Consider the following 10,419-nt stretch of genomic DNA (forward strand, 5'->3'; position numbering starts at 1 on the left):
TGGGGGGCTAGCAAATATACCTATACCAAGCAATTACAGAATAATTTGCCTATATGGGAAGTTTCTTCCTGACCTCTTGTGATTATCAGACCACTTATGCCTGGCAACATGAGGTTTTACAATCCTGATTTTTAAAAATCTTATATAGAGCAAGGCTGTATATACTTGGAAATTGAAAGCAAGAATTACACTTAGGGAATATTGATACAAGTTGCATAAATATGTGGGAAGGTTTGTTTTATTCTATGACACAAAGTAATAGTGGATTATTGGCGTTCTTCATTACAAAATGTATATTTCTAGTCTAAGAGGCAATCTATTTAAATTAATGTCAACCTTTTTGTATCAGTTGTTATAACTACTGGCAATATTTACTTTTTTGGAAGTTAAAAATAAAATGTATAATTCTGAGCATATTTATTCATTTATTTATTTATTTTTAAGATGTCTAAAAGACTTTTTACTCTCTGTTGCTAAGAGACTGTTTCAAGACCATTTCGCTAGAAACTTTCTGGTGCAGCGTCTTACCATCCTCACTTGCTGATAGTGATTGACAGGCTGTTCAGTGTAAGGCAGCCCTATTACAATTTCGAGCTCATTCAGCACACTCTTGCCAATTCTAAGAAACAGAGTTTATTTATATGCGTATTTAAAATCCTATGTCTTTTATTTGCCAACCAAATACAAACTGCTTGTACGGCTGTTGCTCTCGTTGAGACGTTCATAGGCAGCTCTAGCTGCAAACATCCTTGTATGTCACCTTTTTTTTCAAATGACAGAGTATGAAATTTACTCATGAGCTGAGGGCATAAAGTTCAGTTCTCCATATGAGCCTTTTAATATGCAAGGCAGAGATGGACACATTTTATCTTTGAATCAGGAGCAACACACGATAAAATTAGTTTTGCCATTATGAATGTCAGAGATGTGGGGTTGGTTTTTTTCAGAATGCATTTATTATATCAAGAGAAGAACAATAAGTCAAGTCAATATAAAAATAGGCTGTCCCTAGTCAAATAAAGCAGAGAAAACTAAATAAGTTGAATTTGATACATTACCTAGCCAAGCAGAGACCACAACTATGCGGCACCCCGGGAGGGTCAGTTTCTGCTCACTGTAGGGATCCCAAAAAGCCTGTTTGTTTTGGTGCTATAATCTCAGAGACTGGAGAGGGTCCTGAATGTGGTCAGGAAGTTGAGTGAATGATCAGTCAAACATTCAATGACAGCTACTGTCCACTGCCACACCATCCAGAGTATTTATTCTGTTCAGATCCATTGCCCCTTGCCTGGTGGCACAGAGCAATGCAGAAATTAAGGGCTGAGAATCTCTGCATTCCCTTGTCAGACTGCCGACAGAAAGGGGATACAGCACATCACGTTTAATTAGTAAGTGTGTCCATTGTGCGTGTGGCCTGACAGATGAACTAGCCCCCTCTCGCATGGACCAGCAAATCCGACCAGTTGACCCTTCTGGTAAAACAAAGAGCAGAAAGACTCCTGCAGTCATGTCCGGGATGGCTTTCTGAAGACGTCTCCATGGGGTAAAGTCAAGGCGTTGTTTGTTTCGGTAGGCAACTGACCACGCCTTTCCAAATTTAATTAAATAGGGAAGACTCACATTAGTACCACTAGACATATGCCATAGGATTTTCCAGTGAAGTATAACAGCCTTTCAGTGGGTTGTTTGTTGTTCCAGTGACTCAAAATAAATAGCACCAAAGACTTGACATACAAGCCGTGTTCTGCTTCACAAGGTGCCCAGAGAATTGGTGCAAACATGAGAAATGGAAAGCTTAAACAGCAAAACTAGTTTCTTTCCCAGTCTGCTAAATTCCAGGAGTCTCTCCAAATCGGTATTGCTGTCTCCCTTTCTTCTGCTTTGGAGACTAAACAAGCCTCTTCATTTCAGTCACCTCGGAGAGCTTGTTTTGGGTACTAGTATCACCTGTTCAGCTGTCTTGCCTTTGCCCCAGCTGCACAGGAAGGAAGTTATTGAGGAGTTTCCATGCTGAAAGTTCAGAAAACATGATTAATCCTAGATTGTTAATCATGATTCATTGTGAGCACTCCATATTCTTGGAGCACTGTGGCTGTATCAGGGCTGCTGCTCCGGGCCTGTGTGCATCTCAGCATTACCTTCAATATTTGTTCTAATTTAATAAATGAAGTGTCTGCTTCTGTTCTAAATGTATTGCCCACCAATACCCAAAAGACTTATTTTCACACCACAGTGGCATTAAACAGCTACCCAATAAATCCTTGTGACTAGTCTCATGCCATTCCTAAAAGTTGCAAAAGCAGTAATCAGTGCCTAGTGTCCAAATGGCAGGTCAGACTGGAAAATTTTGGCTTAACCTGTGAAAAGCATTAGGACCTCAGAAGAATGTCTCTTATTATACATGTTTCTGGCACACGTTACACATGCCAACTAGGTTGGACCCCTCACAACATGCATTTTAGCTGCTTTCTTTTTAAGAAGAGGAGAAAGAGTTTCTGGTCCTGTTGGTTGCCCACTTATTATAATATACCCTAGTAGTTAAAGCCCTCACCCAAGAAGTGGGAGACCCATATTCAGTACCATCAATACCCTGATGGGGTAGAAACCCACATCTTCCAACTCCCAGGGGAGTGTTGTAATCTGTAGGCTAGTTTAGCACTCTCTAGCCCTCCTTTTGAAGGTGTTCTAGAAGCAGAGTGTGCAAAAATATTATTAAATACAGTGGCAGACTTTTTGTTTGGTATTTTGTAAATTTGTAATAGTGTTTTTCCCTAATATCAAAATGTATTAAAAATAAGGGAGTGAAGATGAGAAACTACAAATAAAAGACAAATGGAAATGACATCTGTCAAAGTTAGAATGGTTTTAAATTTTTAATAGTGCTACTCTGTGTCTTAGCTCCCAGTCCTGTGAGCTTTAACCAGGCAAAACTATCATTGACATCAATGGGACTTTTGACATAAAGACTGTAGAATCTGGCCCTTAGCATTTCCTTTAGGAGTGTATTACACTGACAGCTGTTTCTAGATTAATGCAAAAGGTCCTTTGCAAATTCCACTCAAGGATCTGTGCAAGGAACTATATGTTCAAAAGAGGATTTTTCAAACAAACATACATGCTTTTCATAACCCTCTCCAAATAACAGCTGAGTTGACAGGCTGAAAGACTCATCATTGTACACTTGGTACATAATGTACAACCCAACTTCCCAGCAAAGATAAATGCGTAGTGGAAAATAAATCCAGATATTGGACAACAAATGGAAGTTGTTTTGAGCAGTAGATCTCTGGGTTGACCCAGCTATGCTTACTTTTAGCAATATGTATATGGTTTCCAAATCAATGTATGTAGAAACAATGTTCAGAAAGCCATTTTGCAGTAATGAAATTAAAAATTCAAGGCTATTTCAGTTTTGCCAAATAATGTAATTGTTTTTCCTACTACTGCCTTACCATTGCTACTACCTAAATGTAGTTTCAGATCTAAACATTATCTAGTATGCGTGTACCTTCATGGGCACACATTTTCCAAAAAGTGTTAAAAGTCACATGCACCAGTTGCTTGTGGGGTTAGTTACTATGGCCTATCACTTTTTTGTTCAAGTAAGAGAATTAATGCATTCAAAAGCATTATTTGTGAGTGCAAGTTATAGTATGCAGAAAATTCTGTCAATGTGATTTGTGTGCGAACATCAGTGGAAGCACCTTTTTAAATGTGTTCATCTCTGAGTTATGATGCCTATTTGCTGTCCTTGTTCCATTTTGCATGGCCAAATTATTTTTGAAAGGTACCACTGATGTTTTTTGCCATTTGAAGAGAAAAAAGAAAGCTTTTCCAGATCCATTTATACTTCTTTTTCTTCTACGTTCTTTAGCTGTTTACATGTGTGAAATGGAAAGACACCAACCTCAAGACTTTCAACATAAAGACCAGGAGTGCTGGTACCCTGTAGCGAATCCCATACCTGCTGCATCAGGGGTAACCTATGAGCTTTGTGCTGGCATAGTAGACAAACCAGAACTCTCTTTGGAGGAAATAGCTTGTAAAGAAGTCCTGGAGGAGTGTGGCTATGATGTTCCCATTTCAGACCTGACGAGAATCACTTCATACAGGTAAATAGCAGCCAAGATGGTGTTTTGTAGTTTATCATTTTTATAGGACAACTTTTGAAATCCCTTAAGTAGATTGATTTTCCTGGTTTAATTAATGACTTGGAAAAAAACAAAAGACATTCACAAGGGTGTGAAAGGTATAAATGCCAATGAAAGAGATAAGGTATTGTAAACTGATATTAATGGGGTAATATTTGGACTTGGAGCTATCAGACTAGTGAGCTCTATTCTCTAATCTAATAGTGTCCCAATGGAATTGGTGGAAACAACATTGTTGGGGGTGTTTAAGATGAGAGATGATAAAGTGGTAGGAATCCTAAGAAATAATTCTGCTGATTGATGCTTAGGAGGAAAAACCAACTGACCTCCTGCATTTGGCCTTTTCCATATCTAATTTCTATTATTCTAATTCATAATAGGAGTTGAACAGTCTGGGTTCTAATTTTGTAGCAAGAAGGTTTGTACCACTGTTTTTCCAGGATCAGGGCCCTCATTGAGGTTTTTATGAAATCCGTGTTGGGAATTCTTGCTATCTCAGTAACAAAGATTTTTACATTCAATCTTTAGCACCACTTAAAAAACAATATAGCAATAAGAGGAGAATACACTTATGCTTATTGGAATGAAAAACCTCACAAATTAAATAATTTCAAATGGAAATGTGCTTCTGGATTTATTGCCATTATATCTCCCACACAGGCTGTAGCACCATTAAAGGCATCTGTTACCATTATTCAAAATATAATATATGTACAAATTTACCAAGAAGGCTGCAGAGTTTAGGGGGGGGTGATGTTTTTTTCTTTACTTTCTTCATTTTTGTTTGACAACTCTATTGAACTCAACCCTGTCATTGGTTTTTAATTTGGGAATTGAATACAAATCCACAGCTGTCAATCCTGGCAAATGCTATTTCCTGCTGGATTAACAAGCAGTGCTTCTGTTGAGGTGGGGGTGGTAAATCACAGGAGTTGTCTCTTGCAGTTCCTTGAAGATGGATTAGGGGTTTTCTGTACAGAAGAAAAAGAAAAAAGCCCTTTCTAGAATTCTGAACAAAAGTTGTTCAGAGCATTTAGTGTTTGTGTGATGCTGAGAGGTTGCAGCCCCACAGATATAAAAATGGTTACGTTATTTCTGGTATAAACTCCAACTGGCTTGACATTCATGATTCATACCAGATTGAAACATACATAATCTGATGGCAGACTTATTTTAATAGTAGAGAATATTTATTTATTGAGTTGCCTAGTTTTTCCTTGCAGCGTGACTCCCAGATCAAGATCAAGGGTTAACCCATGCCTAATGGCCCCATTGAACTAAGCACATCCATTAAGGCACCCCAGCTTCTGTAGCCAGTGGCACACAAGGGAGTGACATGGCTAGTATCATGTCTGGTTACTTTTGACTCCCCAGCCCCAGTGACCATGGGTCTATATAAATTTGGGTCAACTGGGAGGAGCCTTTGGCATGAATTCAGAGCAGGGCTTGAACTCACTCTGAAATCACTTGGTCACTGTGCTCCTGACTTCCAAATAAAAGATGTCAAATTCAGCTTTCGTGATGTGACTTTACAGAAGGTGATTGATCTTTAAGTCCTGATCCTGCAGTTTAATGCATGCAGGCACAGTTTTCTGCCTGTGCAGAACTTCCCTGAGGTCAGTCAGGCTCCAGACAAGTGGAGTGACTCCTCTCCATGGATCAAGTGTAGATTCAAGGCCTTAACAGTGAGATTTTGCTGCATTTCTCTTTTATTTTGGATTGGCTGTTGGTAGTTTGTTGTTTTAAAGGAAATACCAGCTTATTTATGTGGTTTGTCACTGGAGTCTTTATAATGTGGCCTCTGTGTGGAAAAGAAGGATTTGATTCCAAATCCTGTGATCCTGCTCCCTTGCTAGGAGCATATTCAGCTCCTCGTTGGGAGAAGGGTAGTTGCATCACTCATGACTGTCCTGTTTGTTCTCCCTCATGCCAAATGATGATGACCCAGCAGGGCCATGCAGCTGCACGTGCTGTCAAGGCAGGAAATAGAGGTGGGCTCTAGCTTCTGTCGGGGTTATCGAGGTCTGCTCAAGGAGTGAAGGGGCAATACCAAGCTAGGAGTGCCTAAAGAACAGAACATTTGTTCAGATGCTTGTGAAGACTTAGAGGGGACTTGGTGGCAACCTGTAAATCTATTAGCAATGTATATCAGGGCTTGGGGGAGCATCTGTTCACCACGGCACCCCAGGGGAAGACAAGAAATAATGGACGCAAACTGATTGAAGATTGCTTCAGATAGGACATAAGGAAAAACTTCACAATTCAAGTGCTGAGGATCTGGAACAAATTCCCCCCAGAGGTGGAGTCATCTACCCTGGTGGTCTTCAAAAAACATCTCGTCTCCCACCTTGCTGGGGTCACCTGACGCCAGAATTCTTTCCTGCCCAAGCGCAAGGGGGCTGGACCCCATGATCTTATAAGGTCTCTTCCAGCCCCTAACATCCATGAATCTATAAACACCGTCTAAAGTGTATCCATGTCGACTCTAATACAAAGCACTGATATAAGACATTACAATGGCTCCTCTGAGTCAGTAATTACATCAGTAATTTTTGGATTAACATAAACTATGTTATCCAGTTTTGTTATTACGATCCATCAACTCCAGGAATCATATCATAGTGGCTCCATTAACAATCCAGTAGGTGAGGTCGGTGTTTCCCATTCTACACATCGTACGGCCAGTCCTTGCTTCAGTGTTCTTTGGATGTATCATGGTACATAAGCACTTCCAAGGCATGCACATGTAGAATTAGTTTGAACTAAGGGAGAAGGACCTGGACATAGAGGAAACAAGATCAATCTAAATTTTCTTCTCTTGGGTGGTTTGAATCAAGTACATAATAAAAAAACGAATATTGTTTGCATTTGGTTTTGTGAGCAAAGCTAAGAAATTCTGATGGTATCAACATTGGGACCTCGTTGTTTATTAATGACCAGAGAGTGACTGTGTAACAGTGACACCTCCTGATAGATAATATGACAACTATTGGGGTTGCGACTGTGGCTTGCCTGATAGTGCTGATAGGGCAGCAGCACGGTGCAGGGTTTCTTCTGACTCCCCTGCTGAGGTTCCCTGTACCTCCCTGCAGAAAGAAAGGGAATGAGAGGGAAAGGTTGGAGAGTGGGCAGAGCTGTAACTTTGCCCCTTCTCTCCTCACAAGCTGACCAGTGCAGTTTATGTGGCACAGAAAAGAAAGTAAATAGCTGTTCCAGCAGTCTAGGAGCAAGGGTACTCTGGGCAGTTAGTAAGAAATCAACCTATGCTTGGGGTCAGCAGACTGGATCTGGCCCGCAAACCCAGGGGGTGTCAGTGGCAGGGGTGGAAAGAGGCTTTACCTACACCATGCCACAGCAGGGTGGTGGGGGCTTTGCCCACACAGTGCCGTGCCTAGGCTATGCAGAGCTTCCCCCAAGCCATGGCCAGGTGGCAAAGAGAGGCAATGGCAACAGCCAAGTCCTAGCATAAGCTCACTTCAGACCTGAGTTGGGTCCTTCCAGCCTGCCACAGCAAAAGGTTTGCTTACCACTAGTCTATACCTGTATCTTAATACTATTATAGGAGGGACATTACTGTTAGTTGCGTCATAAAGGCCTGTTTTTAGTTGCCCATAGCTTTTCCACACATAAACTATCGGGGCAGAAATGTTCTATGCTGTGTGGGAGAGAGATTGTTTAGTTTTAATTTTTGGATGTGGGGGAAAGGGAAAAGAAGAATGGACATTTCAAGCAAAAAACAATTCAGTCATTTCTAAGACTAAGAAACTAGTGAAAAAATCCTGTTTTGCCCATGGTGAAAACATTCTGGTGCCATTTTTCTCCCTTTGAGAAGCTCCATTGACCCCAAGTTCTGGAGCTGGGACACAAATTTGGTATGCATTTGAGGTAACCTTTGTGTCAGGGATGCTCTGAACAGATTCAGACAGATTAAAAACCCTTAAAAATAATAGCTCCTTTATCCCATGCAGACTGGGTAAAGCTTTACAGCTGAGAACTCGGACGATTCTCCCCAAATGTAACCCACCTGAAGCTGAATACATCTTTCACAACGACTGCAAGTGTGGGTTGTAGCATGCCCCACTGGGTCTGGATGCTAAAATAGTCTTTCTTGTGTTCTCAATGGCTGCTAGCACCCAGGCAGTCGGGAGGATGCTCCCTGATTTTGAATGCAAAGGGACCAACAAGTGCATCTGAGAGGGGATGGGAGACGGATCTAATGAGAAGTTGGCTTGGACAGGCAGAAGTAGACTCACCCTAACAGAGCTGGGGACTGGCTGTGACTTGGAGCCAGGAAGACCAACAGAGGTATCGTGGGGACACTGGGTGCTCCTGGGATTGCAGATAGACTGTGATCAGATGAGGAGCTAGAGGAGGAAACTGGGACTCACTAGACAAAGAGATTGGGACTAGGGGTTGGGAACCACTGGGGCTGGGCAAGGAGGAGCGATTTATCTGACTAGGATATGAGTTACATGGAGAGAATTTGGGAAGTCTGGAAAAAGAGTCTAGGTGGAATTGGGCAGAAGAAATCAAATGAAGAGTCCAGGGAAGGAGAGTGGAAGCCAACGGACACAAGTGAGTAGCATGGTGGATACAGGGTACTGTACCTCTCAGAGGCTCAGGCACGAGCCAGTTGGAACCAGTTACTGTACTATGCAGAAGTTCATGTAATCTAAGGCAGATCTGTCACAACTGTGGCCTCTAAATGAAGCACACCTCTATCAGACATCTTGACCCAATGCCCCGTTCCTCTTTAGGTCACTAAGTGTTACTTCTGCATTTTAGGCATTTAAACGTAGATGCATAAGTGGCATTTAAGACCACTGATGTGTGTTTTAGATAGTTCTCCCCACTGTGCAACGTGTCTTGGCCTTCTGACCATGCTCAGAAGGAATCTGCTGTGGTCACTTAGGCTCTCTTGTGATGTTGTGCTCCCTGCAGAGGCACGTAACTCCATGTCAGTCCCTGTAAGAATAGAAATACCTTGAGTAGCCAGAAGATAAGGGCACTCCCACCCTTCAGCCCATTAACCTCAGGGGTAGAGCACTTGTCCAGGAACTAGGAGAGCTGGGTTCTAGGCCACTGTCACTATGAGATGGACTGAATGGACTTCCCAGTTTCCAGTAAAAAGCATTAACCACCAAGTGATTGGATAGGCAGGTCTGAGAGCAGCCTTCACCCCTTCTTGTGAAGCTGGCCTGGAAAAAGAGCAAGCCAGAGATGTCCATCTTGCTGAGCCACAGTCAGGCTACTACCCTTGGAATGGAGGGTGCCCTGGACACTGGTCCCTATTCCCTGTCCTTAGAAGCATTTCCTTAAACAAAAAGCATTGCCCACAGCTCCATGCCTGCTGCCTCCCAGACGAGAAGCAGCGTAGCCATGCTAATCAGCCATGCCCCTCAGTAGTTCTAACATGTCCTTCATGCCATGCAGCTGCAGCTGCTCTGCTTCCAGTTCAGGAGCTGGCATTCATGGACCTGTATAGCACGCCTGAGGACAGCTGTGGTGGGCATGTTACATTTGTAGGCTAGACATGGCCAGAGTGGTAACCTTATCATGAACTAGACATATGGGGAAAAAGCAAACTGGACAGGGACCAGATTACTTAGACTGGAGAATCTCCATTACTGCAGGTTTTTAAGGTAAGACAAACATTTGTTTGGTGTGGTTTAGATGGGATACGTGAGATACATGAATTTGCACATAATCTAAAGATAGTTTTTGTGGAATCTGTTAATGACAATGAATGCATGGCTTTACTATATGTTCTTTATGTACTCCTTCCTTACCTGCCTGGCAGCACTTTTCCACACTGCTGGCTGGAGTCATTTTATTTCAGGATGCCCTTGGACACATATAACATGATGTTCCTTCCTTGAGCAGGAGGTTGAACTAAAAGACTTCTTGGGCACTGACAGATATGCAGGCCCCCAATCTAACTCTCAGTGTTTTACATAAAGTGCCATGAGTTAAAGCACCTTTCCTCCCCGACCCAACAGACATTTGCCTGTTAGGTCAGGAGTGGGGGATTGAACATATCTGCAGGAGCCTGAAGAGCCTGCCTGCAGCCTCTTTTCCAGCCCTGCCTGGCCCACTTCCCCCCAGATCCGGGGCTGTCTGCAGGAAGGGAGAAGGCAGGGGGAGTGAGCTGCAGGCTGGGGTTTGCCCGGCCTGAGCTGGAGGGTGGGCTGGTGGAGGGCTGCAGCACGGGGGGAGTTGGGGGGGCTCCAATCCACCTCCCCCCCGCCCCCTCCCCCACTCAAGTCAG

The 10,419-nt window shown here is 42.7% G+C and overlaps 1 protein-coding gene across 1 annotated transcript in view; it reads left to right on the forward strand.

Moving 5' to 3' along the window:
* The window catches only part of NUDT14 (nudix hydrolase 14), a 137,189-nt gene that overhangs the window by 92,284 nt on the left and 34,486 nt on the right, over positions 1–10,419 (forward strand). Inside the window, exon 4 of the mRNA XM_019518471.1 lies at positions 3,875–4,112. Coding sequence (XP_019374016.1) covers positions 3,875–4,112 — 238 coding nt within the window. The remainder of the gene's footprint in view (positions 1–3,874; positions 4,113–10,419) is intronic.

The sequence above is a fragment of the Gavialis gangeticus genome, unplaced genomic scaffold (assembly GCF_001723915.1).
Source record: "Gavialis gangeticus isolate Ggan-Ray unplaced genomic scaffold, GavGan_comp1, whole genome shotgun sequence".
Classification (NCBI taxonomy): Eukaryota; Metazoa; Chordata; order Crocodylia; family Gavialidae; genus Gavialis; species Gavialis gangeticus.